At 40.2% G+C, this 19,114-nt stretch overlaps 1 protein-coding gene across 7 annotated transcripts in view; it reads right to left on the bottom strand.

The window, feature by feature from the left end:
• The window catches only part of KIAA0319 (KIAA0319 ortholog), a 61,718-nt gene that overhangs the window by 6,807 nt on the left and 35,797 nt on the right, over positions 1-19,114 (bottom strand). For 5 of the 7 annotated variants that reach the window (XR_012774319.1, XM_075493728.1, XM_075493729.1 and 2 more), the window contains 14 exons: positions 17,845-17,949; positions 17,075-17,172; positions 16,560-16,647; positions 15,911-16,003; positions 14,535-14,667; positions 12,460-12,688; positions 11,397-11,520; positions 9,854-9,986; positions 8,809-8,957; positions 6,239-6,390; positions 4,991-5,129; positions 3,545-3,704; positions 2,070-2,227; positions 569-691 (listed from right to left, as the gene is read on the bottom strand). Coding sequence is in view for 6 of the 7 variants with exons in the window: in XM_075493728.1 (XP_075349843.1) it covers positions 569-691; positions 2,070-2,227; positions 3,545-3,704; positions 4,991-5,129; positions 6,239-6,390; positions 8,809-8,957; positions 9,854-9,986; positions 11,397-11,520; positions 12,460-12,688; positions 14,535-14,667; positions 15,911-16,003; positions 16,560-16,647; positions 17,075-17,172; positions 17,845-17,949 (1,884 nt within the window). In the remaining variant the exon portion in view is untranslated. The remainder of the gene's footprint in view (positions 1-568; positions 692-2,069; positions 2,228-3,544; positions 3,705-4,990; positions 5,130-6,238; positions 6,391-8,808; positions 8,958-9,853; positions 9,987-11,396; positions 11,521-12,459; positions 12,689-14,534; positions 14,668-15,910; positions 16,004-16,559; positions 16,648-17,074; positions 17,173-17,844; positions 17,950-19,114) is intronic. The other 2 variants (XM_075493730.1, XM_075493731.1) reach the window with 1 other exon arrangement.

Genomic DNA, 19,114 nt, shown 5'->3' with positions numbered 1-19,114 from the left:
AAACTGCATTTCCCAGGTGCAACAGGCAAACTGAAAGAACAGTGAAATTAATCATGCTAAAAAGCTGAGGTTTTAAAGGTGACTATATTGGTTAGTCCAGAATACCGGTGTTTTCTTTCCTTAGGTCAGGTCATACTTCTGACACAGAAGCATCAACCACCCACTGAGAGAATCTAAGTTGTTGCCTCTTTTTCAGCTTTCCAACAATAAGATGAATACTGCTCAAAAGCTTTGCAATGCCCACGCTATTCAACAACCCTTCCAACTGGCCCCAAATTTGTTGCAAGATCTCTCTCCCATGACAAAGTTTTCATGCCTTTTTCCTTAAATAGTGATACTTTTTAAAATTTAAATTTTTAAAATATTTTAAATATAGGCTACTGCTGTCAAGACATTACTCAAATATCTTTCTATAGAAAGACATTGCTGGGCTGGAAAACAAAGAGACTGTTTTAGTCTTCCCTCAGCATATACCTCCTAAGTACTCCCCATTCTGACAGCAGATAATCAACAGTCTCACAAGATGATGACTTATTCTTGAAATACATCTCACAACACCCAAACTCACCACAATTACTCTCTCCATCATTTAGATAACGATGAATCAAATTTTCCATCCACAGCTGGTAGCAAATGCAGCGCTTTGTTATGGGGTCACAGTGTCCATGTCCAGAGCATTTTAAAAGACAGGCTAAGAACAAAACCAAACATAGGGTCAGTTTTGTAAATGGACAACTTGTCACGCATCCTCTTACTGTGAGACTAGATTGGGGGTAAAGCATCTAGTTTATAACATTCTGATATTTTTTAAATCTCACTTTCCTTTGGTGTTATGTGTTAAATAGATTTACAGTTCAGCAGACTGCTGGCTGCAAAGAGAAAGATAAGAATATATCTTAAGCATATAATATTTAAATTGTATGCAAGTCAAGAACAGTTTATTCTAACCAGAAATAAAGATGAGTTGAAGTTGTGGAATTCAGACCTGCTCCTTTCTTTATGACCTATCTGTAAGAACTTCTAAAACACCTGAGAACTAAGGAACATCAGCGTTCTCAGGTACTGGAAGACAAGCATCACACCAATAAACTAGAGTGTATTTCAGTATTTCAAAACTGAATTACAGCATCTGAGGCCAGAACGTTTACATACCTCATACACTTACAGTAGTAGCTATTGCTAGATCAATGCGTCATATCAGACTAAAATAAAAAGTTATTCCCCTTAAAACTTAGAGTAGCAGATTTGCTATGTCAAGAAGAATGTTAATGCATATTTTCAAGTGACACCTACACATTTTGGTAATCCAAGTACATTTACAATAGAACAACAGTCCTTTTCAACAGGTAAATAAAGACAGAATTTACTACAGAATCAATGACTATTTTATTGCCAGAGCTTGCGTACTTTGTTTGCATTTGAATAATGATTCAAATGTCCTGATTTTAAAATACGGAGAAGTCATATCTGTAGTATCATAAAAGGCTCACATTACTAGTGAAGTTTAAAATAGGCTTAGAAGTTCAAGCATCTTTTTGGGGAAAAGAAAAAGTTCATTATAAGAAACCCCAGTGGCCTGTCTACATTGCAAGTATTACAAGACTAGGTTATAACACAGGGATCACCCGACCATTTTGCCTGATACAGACAGACAAAACCAAGTTATGTTACAAGCTTATTACTAAACACTAAAAGCCTTGAAGGAACCAGAGACATGAAACATTCTATATTATGGCTATATTAAGTTTTACCCATCTTCCAACAAAAGATGGTATGAGTGGGGTATCTTTATCCTCATTCCCCAGGCCTTCCTGATGCAGACCAGATTAAGATGTGCTTTTGCCTGCTGTTAGAGATGATGTCTTTTAAAAGAACACAAGTAACTGGCACCAGTCTACCACAAATGAACAAGCATTTTAAGTATTGTCTTTAACATCATCTTTCAGAAAGCTACAACCAAGCCCAGACACCAGATGGCAGACAGAAGGCCTTCATGCACTGTTTCCAAGTGCTGTGTTAGCCAAATGCCTGCGACGTTCCGAGATGAGCAAGCATGATCCAAAACATACCAGCCGTGTCAACCCGCAGGACTTTAAAAAGCAGAAAGTCAGCCTTCTCTTTCAAAAGCTGCACATGCAGAGTTCGCGAGACATCCGATGCCTTGATCACCTTGGAAGGATGCCCGTTCTGCACGTAGAACACAACCGCGGTGCTGCAGAAAGAAGAGCTAAAGACATGACTGCTGTCAAAGATCACTTTTGTCAGGCATTCAGTTTACAGCCTTTGGTTTTGTTTGTTTCTGGAAAGCAAATGTCACCACTGATAGAGATTAGGGAACTTTGTCCGTGGATCCATCCAAATGCCATGGACTTCATTCTGAGCCGGAAGCACCAGCAGTTCTCTGGCTTCTCAGTGTAACAGAAGAAAGATGAGGACAACAGCAAACGTAATTCCCTCCTTGGTCTTCCTGAGTCTCACTTTAAGAGAAGTATGTATACATTTGCTTTCCGCACTCTCATCTAGAACCTGTCACAAAGCACTCTGAAGCAGTTTGAGTAACTTTAGGAAACTGAATTTAAGAGGAGGAAAAGCTCAGAAGCAAGGGAGCCAGAGAACTTCATGTGGGAGCCCTCCTCCCCTCCCCACCCTTTTTTAAGTTGGGTGCTGTTGATCTCATCCTGTATCAGACACTCCAGGGAACATCTTTATCTGAAAAGCAGTAATTGGAAGCTGTGATTAAAAATATCATAGCTATAAATGCTAGATTTTCCAAACTGTTTGTTTTTAAATTTTAAGAGGTTCCCTGAGAGCTAAATAGACACCAAAATGGGTTTTAAATTACTAAGTAGTTAACAAGAAGTAATTTAAAGATAACTCATGTCAACAGGTTCTACCAATCATGCTGAGAAGTTTCTCTGGGTATGCACAGCTATCTCTAGCCCTCTACACTAAGTAGAGCGGGTATTTCTACTTCAGAGTAAGATACCACACTTAGAGGAGTATCCACTGTGTAGTTTTCTCTGCAAAAAATGGATTTTTGTCGCCAATTATCTGGGAAAATGTTTATAAAACACTTAGAATATCAAAACCTTAGAGAGGAAGCAGAAGAAAAGGGGACTAAAATAGGTTTGATCAGATACAGCTGGAACCTTATTTTGAAATACAATACTTGCTTCACTGTGAGAAAGTCTGTCTGTCTCACTCCATCCAGCACTTGGGAAAAATAGCAGCACTGTATGGAACAAAGACACTGAAATATATGCACATGCTTTCTTTAAAGGAATAAACAAAAAAAACTATACAGAGAATTTTAAATTATTTTTTCAAAACAAAACACTTCAGTTCTGAGCCTCCAGAGAGCTTACTTCATCAATTTTCTACTACAGGAGAAGAAATTCACCTTTTAAGGTATATACTGTTGAGAGCTATAGCATTTTTTTGTCATCTTAGAAAAGACTTGCAATTATTTTGCAAACTAATTACGAGCTGTGAAAGAGTCAATGAAAATCACAAATGTTCCTGGAACAGCAGGGTATCTTTGTACCTTATATCCGAGTAGGCTTGTATCTTCTGAACTTTGATATCTGAATCCAAAACATTCAGCAATACAGCCAGCTGTCTCACCAGGGTGTCCTTCTGCTGTTCACTCAGCTGTCCCACTCCAACTTGCAGAATGAGCTCCACCAGACCACTCCTTTTGGGATCTGACAGAAGAAGAACACGCTATTCTTTCAGAGACTCGCAAATATTTCAGTACCAACTGAAGACAACATGCAGTACTCAAAAGTATTTATTAATACTATATTTTCCTGCATAAGACCCGTATCTCTTATAACCCAACCCTTTCATGTTCTTCAAAAAGTACTTTGCCTACATTTCCACATGCCCTCTGAAACAAGCCTGGTGGGTCCTAAGATAGCAACCCAGCTTATCAGTTGACAGAAAGCACTTCAGTGTGTACTTCAGTTCAGCGTTAACACATTTCTGTGCAGAACAGCAGCTGCTGTTCCCCTAAATGCTGCCATCTTAAGGTCAAAGGTAAGCACTAGGTGAGTCTAATTCTGAAGTTCCCTGCCAGTTATCTACTACTGGCTACCACCCAGGAAAAGGGAGGCAAAGATGGACTCATATGCAATGCAAGCAGTCCATAGCATGCAAGACTCCAAGTGAGTCTGAATGGATGGTCGATCTGAGAAATATCAAATATGTTTACCTTCACAAACTGAGGGTTCTGTTAAATAATACTTGAACTTCTAGAGTGCCTTGCAAACAAAACAAGCTTCACAGATATCCAATGAGAGTCCTGAGCCAATTACTGTGACTACATTCAACAATAAAGTGAGGAACAGAAATAAAATCATTGCCCAGGAACCAGACAAACAAGAAATCTCTGTCAGACCCAAGATTTCAGACTCATTTCCTGAAACCTCAACTTATGCTTCCATCACATAGCCATTTATCCTCCATTTGAAAAATAAGTCTATATACGAGCAATATCAAACTATGAAAAGACAATTAAAAACCCCTGAAATTCTTTGAGGTTTTTGTCCGTCAGGATGAAAGAAGGAAAACAAGCATAAAAACACACTTTCAACCATCAAACACACAACTGCAGCATTTGTACTTAAAGTTAATGCTCAGCTCCTATCTCTTTCCACTAGCCAAACTGATTAACAACCAGAAAAAAAGAAACAAAAACCTACAATGAATGAAAAGCAACAAAAACCTAATGAAAATATTAACTAGGAAGTATGATTTTTATTTATTTATGCTTCCAGTAAGGCAATAGTGTAACTGGTAGTTAAGAATCCTGACATGTCATCTTCTAACACATTCAGGCCCATTGACAGAACAAGAAGGTAGGAAGAGAGAGACCTGTTCGCTTTGTGTTTTAACTTGAGAGAATCTTGTCAACATTGAAATAAATAAGTGAAAAGGAGAACAAAGATGAGGTATTCACAACGTATCGATGACCTTTTAATTGTCATACCAGGCCGCACTTCAACAGTTGCTGAATCAATATCTGAGTCTCCTTTAGCATCCGTCACTTTCAAGTGAAAAGTATAGGTACCTTCCACCAGATTAGTTAACTGCAGTACTGCCTCGTGGTCTGAGCCATGGATCACATCCTGCAAAAAAAGGTTCCGGGATGATGATACCCTCAGAGAAAGTTGCAGGTATGACTATCAAGTCAGGTATCTGGTATGCCAGTGTAAGTTCTTGCTTTGGCTTTTGGGACAAAGGTGACCTACCCACCGTTTATAGCACAGTAATGCAAATTTGGAAGTGGCAGTATGGATATTTTCATTAAAAAACCAAACAGACAAAAGAGCTGACATTCTCAAGTACTCATCTGCTTGCAAATCTAGACAGTTACATTATTATTTCTCAATTTTACTCCAGTACCTTTAGTTCTGCTTAACTCCCAAATTACTTCCTTTCCTTGGAGTTCATGTATTTCCAGCTATCATCTCTGCCAGCTATATTTGAGCTAAACCTCTTCAATTCTTCTCATACCCTCATGTGAATTGCTTCTAGAAGCTTTGTTATCATTTTGCTGTTTCTCCTCTCTCAGTTCTTGCTGATTTGCCACTATCTTCCTGACTGCGAAGAGCTGTCCATAACACTTTGTGTGGATAGGCAAAAGAAGTTATCACCGTTTTAGTAGCTGACCCATAAACTTCAGTTTATCATGAGGTACTTCTGCTGTCTGCCCTGACTTGGAAAGCAGACTGCGCTGTCCTAATGATCCAGGCTATTCACTGTGGTCTGCCAGGCAAGGTATCTATACATCTAGTGCCAAACACCATTTTTATCTTAAACTGCAAGTCTCACCTCATCTGGTACCAGACATGATTCCTTAGTCTTTATCAGTACTTCTTGCTCTCTCAGACTCTTCCTCCTTGGAATATCTGGATTTCAGATGATTTTTCTCTCAAACACATTAGCTTGGTACTATCACCAATTACTCTAAGAGATACATTATTCTTCTGTTTCCAGTCTTTCCCAACTAAGTCCACACTGCTGCAGTTCTCTCTCTTAGCTACCATATTCTGTAGCTGTACTGAAAATATCACAAGTCCCTTGAACCAAACCATTAGAGAGCAGGGGAGACAAGCCAGACACAGACACCATGCCTCACAGCATCTTATGAGTTGTACCTGCTTGCCCTGCTGCAGTGACACTACATGCATAACAAGAGCCGAATTTGACTCGTTACAACCTTCAAGAAACTTACCCCAGCTGCTGGGCTTTGGCCATCCCGAATCCACAAATATGACACAATCCCCTGGTCATCAGCAGACCTTGAGCCATCCAAGGTAACAGAGTTATTCGGAAGCACTAGAACATGCTTCCCACCAGCATGCGCCCGGGGTGGACTGTTGTTTTCTGGTCATAAAAATAGTGGAGGAGAAGGATTTGCTTTTAAAACAGGCAAAATGTGTCATGCCATTGCCAGTACACCCACACTGCAATTCTCTACCTGGTGATTACACACAGTAACAACAGAATCTCGTGTCAAAAGTAGAGGGAAAGGATGAGTGGGTATACAGAATTTGGCTCCAGGATTATTACAACCTGACAAAAGCAGAGCTGCACCATGAGGAGAATATCAGTAAGAGGTGCCAACCAAAAAGATCCTTTTCAAAAAGCATTGTGGGGTACTCTATTTACAGTCTCACAATAACTTAAAGTGTCAGATCTTCTCAGTCAAGCAAAAAGATTTTTCTGCCTACTTAGAAACACAGCCCAGCATGACATCACCATGCTGGGCTCTTCTTGTCTTGAGAATCACTTATTATCTAACAGAAGCTTGTGTAAGGTCTTATATCTTCACAATGCCTGTATTTAGGCAAAGTGTAATCAGGAAACTTAGAGTAAACCCAGTTCCCGAATGACTTTTGCTTACCACTAGCAGTGAAATTAAGGCATGCATTGGGAGTATGGCCAAAAAACACTAAAGAAACATGAACACATTCTCTTTCCAGAAACCAGACATCACTGACTTTTGTTTAGAACACAACTGATAAGACAGAGCTCCAGGAAGCTGTGAGGCTGAGTGAAATACCTCACTGGTCTGAATATTAGGTTGGACATAAATAATTCAATTTTGGGCAGATCTCCAGGGCATTGGCTGGAACTCTATTCTTTAGAGCAGCATAGAGTTCTCTGTGATACAAGTGATCTTCTTGCCTCTTCCAAATAAACCAGTTGATTAAACTTGGCTATTGGAGCACTGAATATTTTTAATATTGAACCTCTGACTGTAGTCAGTACATACTGTGGCTATACTTCACAGCATGAATGAGACCATGAGACACATTTGGGTAGAGCTGCTTCCATGTGTTTCTGACTAAACACCTAACTGAAACTCTCAGACAGTTCAACCAATGATGCACATGGGTAAAACTGAGTCCAACTTCTTCTCCAAGATTCATTCATTCTGCAGTGATACCAAGTGAAAAAGAAACAATGCTGCACTGTTTTCAAGAAAGTCAGCAGCCAAGATTCTAATGCAACTCTACTATCATTTCATAAATCGTATAGGTACCACACTTGCAGAGCCAGAGTGCATCGCTCCCCTCAAAAAACATGCTATACAACAGAAAGCCAAACTCTGAACCAAACAAGATTTGAAATGTATTATGCCACCTTCTTTAAAAGGAGGCATAGGCCCACAGAGATTGCTAAAATCACTCCGTAAGGAACACAGTGAGACAAAAGATGGTTGGATTATCACGACCTGCAAACTTGAGGAAGCAACATAAGTCAAAGCTATGAAATCTGTCAGGAGTACCTGACAGTACCTCTGCCAGAAGAGCAACGAAGCTGGTGAAGGGTCTAGAGAACAGGTCTTATGGGGAACGGCTGAGGGAACTGGGGTTGTTTAGCCTGGAGAAAAGGAGGCTCAGGGGACACCTTATCTCTCTCTACAACTACCTGAAAGGAGGCTGTAGCCAGGTGGATGTCGGTCTCTTCTCCCAAGTAGTAAGTGACAGGACAAGAGGAAATGGCCTTAAGTTGTGCCAGGGGAGGTTTAGATTGGTTATTAGAAAAAACTTCTTCACTGAAAGGGTTGTCAAGCACGGGAAGGCTGCCCAGGGAAGTGGTTGAGTCACCGTCCCTAGAGGTATTTAAAAGACATGTAGATGTGGTGCTTAGGGACACGGTTTAGTTGTGGACTTGGCAGTACTAGGTTAATGGCTGGACTTGACGATCTTAAAGGTCTTTTCCAACCTAAACGATTCCATGATTCTATGATCTCGCACAATAGGTATTATTATCCTAAAGCCTCTTCTACAACATGTATGTTGGAGAATAAACAAAAATTAAAAAACCACCACAGCAATTGTTTCTCTGTATCAAAAAACCAAAATAAACACAGGCCTTTTAATGTTAAGTTTTTAAGTGGAAATTGGTATACTCTGAGACCTCACTTCTTGGATGTAACTTAAAACCCACAGTAAAATTACTTTTCTGCTCAAAGCTTGACATTAAGAATAAAATAAAAACATATCCTCTTAATGAAGTAAACACACCATGGTCAAAAATAGTTGTAATAAAAATGCTCCAAAATACTAATTCTGCATATATTTAACTTTAAAAAAGCTTGCAGTAAGCCAAATTAATTCTACCACTCACTCACAATACTACTTCATTACAAAATAGCAGTAACTCTTCCTGAATACCTGTGAAATATGACAACAAATACATTATCCCTTTCTGTTCTGATTTCCTTTACATTCTGTCAGTGACTGAATTAATTGGCAAGTTGCCCATATCCTAAGAAGCAGCAACTACGCTTACCTTCCTTCACAGTAATAGATAGCACAGATGCACTGCTTAAGCCCTGTTGGTCTTTCACGGTCAGCCTGAAGCGATAGGTACCAACCTGAAGACCAGTCACAGTTGCTATTGCTTTGTCACCATTTTCCATCTGTACAAAGCTTGGTCCACTGAAACAAAACATCTCAGAAAAATAATCCTGCACAGCCAGCCAAATTGTTCTTTCAGCAGCATCACTCATGGCATTTGCTTTTATGTATACTGTAGTTCTACCACTGCTATAAGCACTGATGGTTAAAGAACTATATGAGACATGAGTTCAGTTCAGAGAATTCATAAATCCATTTTTTCAAGACATTCAAAGCACCCAAGCATCACATACCCAGTTATTAGAAGAGTAGAAAATGCACCCTGGAAGTTCAACCTCCTCACTGTACTATTTCATGGGAACATGCAAAGACTGTTGCTCTAAGAGCCACTCACAACATGTACAGGGTGCCAGCAAACCTCTTCCTGTACCATATCTATGACAGCTGCATGAGCTAATACCTTGTCCTTTTATTAAGGATCAATTAGTTTTGTACATAAACACACAATTATAAACTTTTGTAAAACATTTTCAACCACCATTCAAGAGTGCTTTAGTCACCTACTATTGAAAGCTCAGGCTAAACAGGTTGGCAATTTACTTTATTATTCAACAAACAAGAACTAGAGAAACCCTAGTTCTAAGCACTGATGGGAAAAACATTGTACATTACAGGAAGGTACCCAAGCCTGTTACTTGCTTTTTAACAGGAGATGTGGAAGTTCCTGTCATTTTGTCTTAACTTTGTAACAGTAGGCCTCAAAATGACACACTGCAAAACACAGGCAGAGATTGCCTAAGCTTTCCAAGTTGAACTTAAAATTCCTGTCTCTTACCCTACTAGCACCCGAGCGGGAAGATCCTCAAAGCAGTTCTCAAACAGTGCATCACCCAACACAATTTCATAAGAGGCTCTGGCACCCAATCACTTTCACTTTGTTCTCTATTTTACTGGAGATTAGTAAAATCTCTAGATACCTGATATTTTCCCAATGATAGAAGACAATGCCTTGGTCATCTTGGCTTTTGCTTCCATCCAGTGTAGTACTTTCTACGGGGAAGGTCAATTCCTTGTCAGGGCCAGCCACTGCTACTGGAGGACTGTTATTTTCTGTAAAAATAATATTTCATGTATGACATTTGCTAGGTAGTCACTGGCAAGGACTGACAAAGAGAGAGAAGATTTTACACAGAATATTATATCACAGATTTGGTATATTGGCTGAAAGGTACAAATCACAAGTATAACGTGCACAAGTCAGCAGAAACTACTAGGTGGGAGAGACTAGCTCTGCAATAAGCCAAATCCCACAGCAAGTACTTCCCTTTTTCACAGTCTTAGCTAAAGGCACAGTCACAATCCAAAAATTTTGCAGCATGCTCAATGCATTGTATGAAATGTTTTATAACAAGAGTGGTGGGGTATTCTCCTGATTCCACCACTGCATCCCTTTCAAAACCACCCACACGAATATGGTTCTTTGCCCTTGAAGAAGATACTGACCCAGGTTTTCTGCTGCTCAAGGTCAGCATGACACCACTAAGTCAATGCCAATTTAGAGCCTTTGAGGATTTAGTGCAGAAACATATAACCTACTATTCTGTTTTCAACCTCTGCTTTTGTGGCATGGTAAAACTGGCAATACTACCATTTTCCTGGATATTTATTTACCCTTAGACCTGACTTTGGCAATAGTATCTTTGTAGTTGCACACTATAACAGGTCTAAAAGGCACCACCACATGCTGTACTTCCAATTCACGTTCTTGATTTCTGCAGTAAATGCCCACTGTAAAGTTTTTCCAGAAGGGGTCATCTACAAAAAGATGTGTGATAAGCAACAACCAGAAGATAAAACATTGCCCCATGGTGGAACGCGAGACCTTCAGATGGGCAGAAAAGGCCACTTTGGATGTAATAGGCAAACACATTACAAAAAAAAAAAAAAAAAAAAAAAAGGCATTAAAAAAAAATTCTCATGAGGCCTGGACCATTTGGGCCCATTCGTCACTCAGCTCCCAAATCTAAACAAACGTGTGAAAGATGCAGCTTTTGAAAATTCCTTGCTTGACACTTTTCCTTAGAAGGTGCAATGCAATTCTAGTGAGAATTCAAATCACACAAGGATTCTTGAAGGAGAACTGCAAAACAGTAAGAAAACAGAGCAAAGCACTGCTTGATACTCTGAACAGCTTCGCAAAACAGACTTTGTAGGATATTAAACTCAAGAGCTACATTTTAGCTTTTAGATGTACACTCAAACACATCTCTGTGCAGGTTGCCTTACATAATCAGGCCGGTGTGAGCCCTCAGGATCACCACCTGGACTTTCTACGATTCTACACTTAACTGTTTGCTTTGACAGAAAATGGAGGTGGAAGAGTCCTTGATGGAGGGATACCAGACATTCAGACTGCCATCGCAGTGGTGCAATGCAGGGAGATGAGGCATTCGAGGACAGTGCTAAGGCATCAGGCTGGCCCACCCCTGAGGGACCCAGACGTGCCTGCAGCTGACTTACCAGGCTGTACGATCAGTGTGACCTCAGCTGTGGACCGCTGCCTCGCAGAGTCTATGACAGTCAGCTGAAACGTATAATCTCCTTCCTGCATTGCAGATAACTGGAGGTACGGTGTCCGCACTCCCTACATGGCATTTATAAAGACAGAGAGAGCAAGATAAAACAGAAATGCTCATGGATTAAGAAAGGTCTTACAGAGCAAATGTGAAGAAAAAATAAAATTTCTTTTCATTCATGCTCAGTGTTTGAGCAAGCAGTTTAAGCACCTTGTAGACAAATAGGAGGCTTAAAACTTGATGCACAGACAGATGTGATGTATTCACTATTGCAACTGTCCCTACCAACCCAGAGAAATATCTATAGACAATAAACCTTAATTTCTTATGTTGCTATAATTGCTGCATTAGTTCTGAACAACAATAGTTGTGAAACACATGAGACATTAACCTTCTCAACTAGGAAATCAAACACTGATTGAAATTACTACAGCTTATTCCATTTCCTTCGAGATATTTTAAAAACAAACATGACATTCTTTAATATTTATAAAAATTGTTAAGTGAGCATAAAAAAAAACCCACCACAGAGCATGGCTGCATAACACTGCCAAAAGTCTTGTCATTTTTCACTCCAAAAACTGAGTTTCTGTTTGAGTCCTACTTTCTCCAGAGAAAGGGTTACAAGAAAACCCTGACTACCCCCATATTCTTCCAAAAAAAGTTTTCAGCGCCTCAGTCCAGCACCTCAGAAGATGGAAACCTGTGGAGCAGGCTCTAGGGTCCAAGGACAGACATTGTGAACTCAAAAGTCCTTCCAAAGCACCAGGGAACAAACAACAGCAGGAATCAGAAATGGCCACAAGGAATGAAAAAAATGATGAGAAGGAATAAAAAGTAGTATCTAAAATAAGAGCGGAATACATCAGAGAGGAACAAAAAAAAAAGGAGTAACAGCACTCTAGATATTTCAGTGCTTCCGAGTAGTTACCTAGATAAGTGTTTGCTCGTGTTAGAGGCAAAGATAAAAGAACTTTCCAATCCTATGCAAGGAGAAATACACATACCTGCATTGCTACAACCTTGCCTTTGCTTTTGGGACTGAGTGACCACTCATAGCTGACAATTTCATGGTCATCGCTGCTCTGGTTTCCATTCAGCGTGATGAAGTTCTGGGGCAAGATGACTGCCTGATTAGGTCCTGCATTGGCAATAGGCGGGTAATCCACTGGTTTGTTGACAGTCAGAGATGCAATGGTGGAGTTGGCTGCTCCATCTGAATCAATCACTGTGAGTCTACAACAGGAAAAACGTTATTGGAAATTTGTTAAGATGGACTCCTGTCAAGTCCTAAGTTCAAAGGTTAACTTCTTCTGGCACTTTTTCAAACACCACCTAAAACAGAGCCACTGATTAGATTATACGAACGTCTGCTTCAGAAACACATATCCCTCAACTAAGGTAGGAAAGAAATAAGAAATTCAGAAGACTGTTTTCAAACACAGCTTTCAACCTTTAACAAAAAAAGAGCCCAGCTATTCTGAATACCAGATGACACCCTTTCCCTGCAGTCCATGGCAACTTCATCTATTTCAAACAGATTTCACTGCAAATTCTTTAAAAAATTTACTCAGCAAAAAACTGGGATTTCATTCATCAGCCATAGTGGAACAGTCCCTGTTAACACCTACATCCAAAACTACTCTGGATGTTCAGAAGCTCTGCTTATAGCACAGTAGCAGTTCCTGACTTATTTCTTTGTGTCACACTATTACTAATTTTAATGGAGCTTAATATCAGCTCAGATTTTTGAAGACGTCAAGTCACAAAACTAAAAAAGTACAGGGTTTAAAAAAACCACTACTGCCTCTCAGAAACACAATGAAAAATCATCTTAAAATGAGACTGCTGCAGACACCTGAAAGCGATGAAAGACTACCCCCCAGTGTGGTAACTGACTACATCTCTAATTCACCTGTTGTAAAAACTGCATACAGCTGACCACATGGAAGGGAACCACTCTCAAAGCCTTCCCCGAGTGGGAACAAAACTAGTGCTCATTAATTCTGTCATTAGGGAACACATGCTTTTGAAGTGGATACACACCCATGCATATTAGGAGCACTGGATTTTGTTGACCAGCTAATTTTCTGTAAGCTTGAACACACTGCTCTATTGTTCAAGTACGTCAGCACCCCCAAAGGTGCACAGATAGAGCAAGTGATTTCTTAATTCCCTAGGCTTTGGAACACGCTTAGAGCATTGCTTGTAAGCAAGCTCTGCCCTTTTTAATACAGAAAAATATACTACGCTCATTTCTGCCACTGTACAATATGGAACAATTTCAGTAAAGAACACAGAATGAAAGTTGAAGCTATGCAATTTTTGGTGAAGCTTATGCAAACCACCACGTTTAACGTATATGTATGCTGGCTTCAACGTTCTGCTGATGCTACACTGATACATAATATATTGACTGGTAGGCTGTTACCCACTGGCAACCAAATAACCCAGGGTCAATGGGAAGTCTGCCTCTGTGCAGACTAGGCTTTTAAGTTAAAAACTTCAGAAAATAAATTAAAGCACCCAGAACCACAAACATTGCTTCCATTGTCTGGACAAAATCCAACTTCAGCAATGCATAAGCGGAGGAAAACAGTAGCAAGGCAAAGGCTTTTATGAAGAACAGAATGACTGTTATTAAAATCAGCACACAACAGTGCCTTGCAAAGATCTCCCAACATTGTTCTGTCTGCCACCACCCTTCAGGGGATGACTTTCACAACCTGACTGCAGAGTTTAATCTCAGGACACTTGCCAACTTCTAAACTGAGGGAAAAAAGAAAAAAAAGTTCTGTCACAGTTATTATTACTGGGAGTGGGCGGTGTTTAATTTCTGATACCTTGTTTTGCATAACTTTGTGCTGTAAAGTATCACCTCACGAGTATTACAAAATCACTGTAAACACTTTTTATTAAAACTGCTCCTTGTGTCTCTCCACTGTGCAAAATGAAGGGTAACAGCATGCAGAAGAAAAATGAAGTTTTTTGTTTGAGGAGGTACACGTGAGCACAAAGAGAAACATTTAGCTGACATCACAGGAATAGTTAAAACGCCAAAGGAAAGAATCTGTGCAGGTACCTGAAAGTGTAGTTTCCAGGAACAAGGTTAGACAAGTGCAAGACAGGTGTGTCAGCAGATGCCTTCTGCTCTCGCAAAGGACCTTTAATTTCCTCCCAGTGGTAACTCACTATCTTCATATCATCTATACTTTCTACATTCATTAAAGAAAAACATATCAGTTTCTTGTAGCAATTGCTGGAATGAATACTAAGGTCTGTCATGCACTGATCCCTAACTGGTTTTCTACAATTATCTTTTCAAGTATATTGGAACAGGGTTCATGTACCAGAGCTGTTAAACCACAGATTCCAAGTTACATTTGGTATGGTTTATCTAAACAAACAAACAAACAAACAATTCTTCACACACAGAATCACAGAATCGTATAGGTTGGAAAAGACCTTTAAGATCATCGAGTCAAACCGTAAACCTAACACTACCAAGACCACCACTATACCATGTCCCTAAGCACCACATCTACACGTCTTTTAAATACCTCCAGGGATGGCGACTCAACCACTTCCCTGGGCAGCCTGTTCCAATGCTTGACAACCCTTTCAGTGAAGAAAAATTTCCTAATATCCAGTCTAAACCTCCCCTGGCACAACTTGAGGCCATTTCCTCTTGTCCTATCACTTGTTACCCGGGAGAAGAGACCGACCCCCACCTTGCTACAACCTCCTTGCAGGTAGTTGTAGAGAGCAATAAGGTCTCCCCTCAGCCTCCTTTTCTCCAGGCTAAACAACCCCAGCTCCCTCAGCCGCTCCTCATAAGACTTCTGCTCCAGACCCTTCACCAGCTTCGTTGCCCTTCTCTGGACACGCTCCAGCACCTCAATGTCTCTCTTGTAGTGGGGGGCCCAAAACTGAACACAGTATTCGAGGTGCAGCCTCACCAGTGCCGAGTATAGGGGCACGATAAAAAGTACAGGGCATGCAGTACCAGGCACTGTAAAGTGCACAGGGCAAAGTAAAAAGTACAGGGCACACAGATAAAAATCAGTCTCAGACTCTGCACATTCCAACTTGTCTGCTCTCAGTAATTATGAATGTAATTATGACATCTCATCATATCCTATATGGCAGCTCTCTACCATAGCCCCAGGTGTACTGGCACAGAGGCCTTCTGGGTAGGACAGGAAGAAGCTGTAAGAGTAGCTGCTGTTTGGAAGCAGCAGCCTCCAACACACTGCATCCCAATCCCCAAGTGGAAGGCTGCATTTTATCACTTTAAATTTATTAAAGTAATTTATAACTGGACTCAAATCCCCGGAATAAATCATGAGTCAAGGAACTTCTGAGTAGAGTGAGAAGAAGGAATTTCACTTGTAATTGACAAAAAATGAAGTTGTAACTGTGTATTCAGATACAAGCACAGGATGGTCCAGTACATACGACTGCCATCAATGAAGGTAGAAGTTGTAGGCAAAGAAACTTCTTGTACTTTGGGTGAAGCAACAGCAACAGGCAGCTGGTTTATTCTGATTGCTGTGAGAAAGACAGGGGAGAAAAAAAAAATAGTGAAAGCTTAGGCAAAACTTATCTGTTAACTCTACAGATCAATAGTCCCCAGTGATTTAAGTCTAGGATTGACAGCTTTGCAGCATCTGCTGTCCTTTTTGGACAAGGAAGAGAAAAGGTTACTGAAGAGCAGTGCGCTGATGCAGCAGTCTTCCGCTGCAGCCACTTCTAACTGGCATAATTTAGATCAGACCTGTGCACTGTAACTTGCAGCTAGAGCCGGTTCAGCACCTAATTGCTGTTCCTAGCTGTACTGGAGAAGGAGACCATAAAAGGTGGCATGATGCTATCTCAGGCCTTGCCTGAGAGGGTACAAGACCAGAGAGCACTTAAACACAGTGAGCAAGATCCTTTACTCTACTTCCTTAGAATGCTTTATAAACACCAAGATATGAAACACCTCTGCGTGACTGGACTACCAGATGTCCTTGACATACAGTAACTGACAGACTATTAGATAAGCATGTTGTACAACTACTCGTGTTGAAGAAATTAATTTAATTATTTTAGCCAGCTGATTTACCTGGTTTGACTGTGACATTTACAAAACCTTCACCAAAGGCGTTTTCACCAGAAACCGTCACTTTGAAGGCATAAAGTCCCACCGATAACTGAGACAAACACAGAATAAATTGGGTTACATGTCAAATTATACAAAAGCAGTATGCATAAATCTGCCAATCACATTGTAAACAGAGAAAAATCTGGATATCTGAAACCTAGAGCTCCTTTTATAAACACATGACACTAGTCACTGCCCAGAAGTGGGGAATACAAAGCAAACTCTTAGGAATTTTTACTCAGAAAACTTTTTTTCTTTTTTTTTCCAGAAAAAAATTATTTTATTTTTACTTAGAAAACTATTAGAGCACTCTAAAAAAAGGCACTTCTAATCTGGCAAAGATTTGGTGACACATGCAAGTGAAGAGACTCTGGCAGTCATTCAAACTCCTTGAATCAAGGTGCCCTTCCCCACAGGTTAGATTACTGTGAAAGGACCGAACAAATACAATGAGCCTGAGCTTACAGCTCACTTACATGAGAGAGCTTCAAGGTCTGGCTGTGCCTGCGCTCCATTTCACCACCATAGTCAGGAGGGTGACTGATTAAGCTCCACTTATAGGTGTAGGCTGTTTCTAAGAGCAATAACACAGCATAAAAGTAATCAGCTTTGCCTTCAAGATAAGCCCAGGAAACAAAGAAATCAAGTTCATGACCCATCAGATAAAGCGCTACAGTAGGAAATGATGACTGCTACTGTTTAAGCCTGCAAAATGAATCAGTACGAATACATGTTAAACTTCCACATTGTGTTGTAACTTGGTAAAGCAGCAAGGATGTAATGGACTTCACAAATAATTGACTTCTTCAGGAAAACCAGCTTCACATGAAGTGAATGCGTTTTACATATCTACCTATGAAATATATATTCTTTGCTAATGCAGTTCAGAAGCTGGTAGTTTTAGGGTAAATGTTGCATTCAGAACCTACTTTCCCCCCCGCTCTGCTTTACAGCAAGATGCCATAACCTGGGCCATCTCCTCTTTTGGTAGAGATTACAAGCTTGCTATTGAACCATCTGGCTAGTGAGTTCAGGTTCTGAAAATAAAAGCCACTTAAAAAGAAAAATCTCTAAAATCCAAAGGAGGAAATCCTCTCTGCAGTTGGAGCCACAAAAAAGGTAGTAGTAGGAGATGAGAAAGATGGTTTTATCCTGAGCTGCGGATGTTCACATAACTCAGGACTTGTCTGCATTTACAGGCTGGTAGTGTGTGCATCTCCTTGTATGCCAAGGCCATTCAACTCACCTGTAGGCGGTGGTGGGACAACAAAGGCATTCAGTTCAACCTCATTTTTGGGTAGCATCACTTGTATGTTATCTCCAGCAGACACAATAAGTTCTTTTACTGTATTTAAGACAGAATGAGTACATATGTTTTAACAGATGGGATGGATATAAATTTAGTATCTTCAAATATTATTTGTAATGAATTAAGTAAAATTTGACAAACACTCTACAGTGAATAGGCAAGTAAAAAAATCCTCAATATATAATCAAACAATAATCTATTATAATCATGACCATGGCTCCTTCACCTTTTACCAAACCAAAATTTTTCTTCTTCCCAAATATGAAGTGTCATTTCCCCTACTTTTGTTTTAGAGAAAAGCATTCTGATTATTCCTGTATACCACAGGTAACATTGTTCTGCAAAAAGAATTATGCATTTTTCTTAGTAATTGTATAGAAGTGCAGGAATTAAAAAATATGCAATTACAGAAGACAAAAAAGCCATCTGCACCAGAACAAACCTCATTAAATAAAGTAACATAGTCCATACTACAACTCTAATATTACGCCTTCTTTCACCAAGAAGCACTACTTCTACGTTTGTGTGGCACTTGTGAGGCACGCCTCAATGTCCAGCTCAGTGTCCCTTTTAAAAATTCCACTTGTATAGCAGGGCAAAGGTGTTATTTCGTAGCTGAACCACACATTCAATCTATTTGCCATCCAGGAACACCCTCCCAGTTCTCATCTGTGAAAACTCTGTCCTCTTCCAAAAATGCCCAAGTCCACAAATCCAGTCCCCAACAGAAACATACCAAAGCACAACTTCCGGAAAGGTTCCCATAGACTTGTATTTCAAAGGTTTATATGTCTTCCTTTTAATACTGGGAACCCACAGAACAAAGGTGCTCCAAAGGCAACATTCACTAGAGGCTAAGCGTTCAACTTACAAACTCTGAATAGATGAGCAAGAGGCTATTCAGCAGTGGCAGCTGAGAGGTCTAAAAACGGATGAAGAGGCCATGTTGACAGCACACTTTCTGTCACTGCTACTTAAATGCACTCAAGGCTCCGTAATTGCTCACGGGAGTTGCCCTAGACACCAGTGGAGTGGAGTTTTGTACTTTGACCTCCACATGAGATGAGAATAAAATGGCTTGATGAAGCACACATCTGTGCTTCTCTGCTTCTTGTGGCCCTTCTAACCCTTTGTCAGAGTACACAGGGAAGCAGGAAACCCCGCAGGAGAAAGGAGATACTCTAACATACACGCAGCTTTTACCACC

This window comes from Mycteria americana, chromosome 2 (genome assembly GCF_035582795.1).
Source record: "Mycteria americana isolate JAX WOST 10 ecotype Jacksonville Zoo and Gardens chromosome 2, USCA_MyAme_1.0, whole genome shotgun sequence".
In the NCBI taxonomy this organism is placed as follows: Eukaryota; Metazoa; Chordata; class Aves; order Ciconiiformes; family Ciconiidae; genus Mycteria; species Mycteria americana.
The sequence above is the reverse complement of the archived record's forward strand: the minus strand, read 5'-3'. Positions and strand labels throughout refer to the sequence as shown.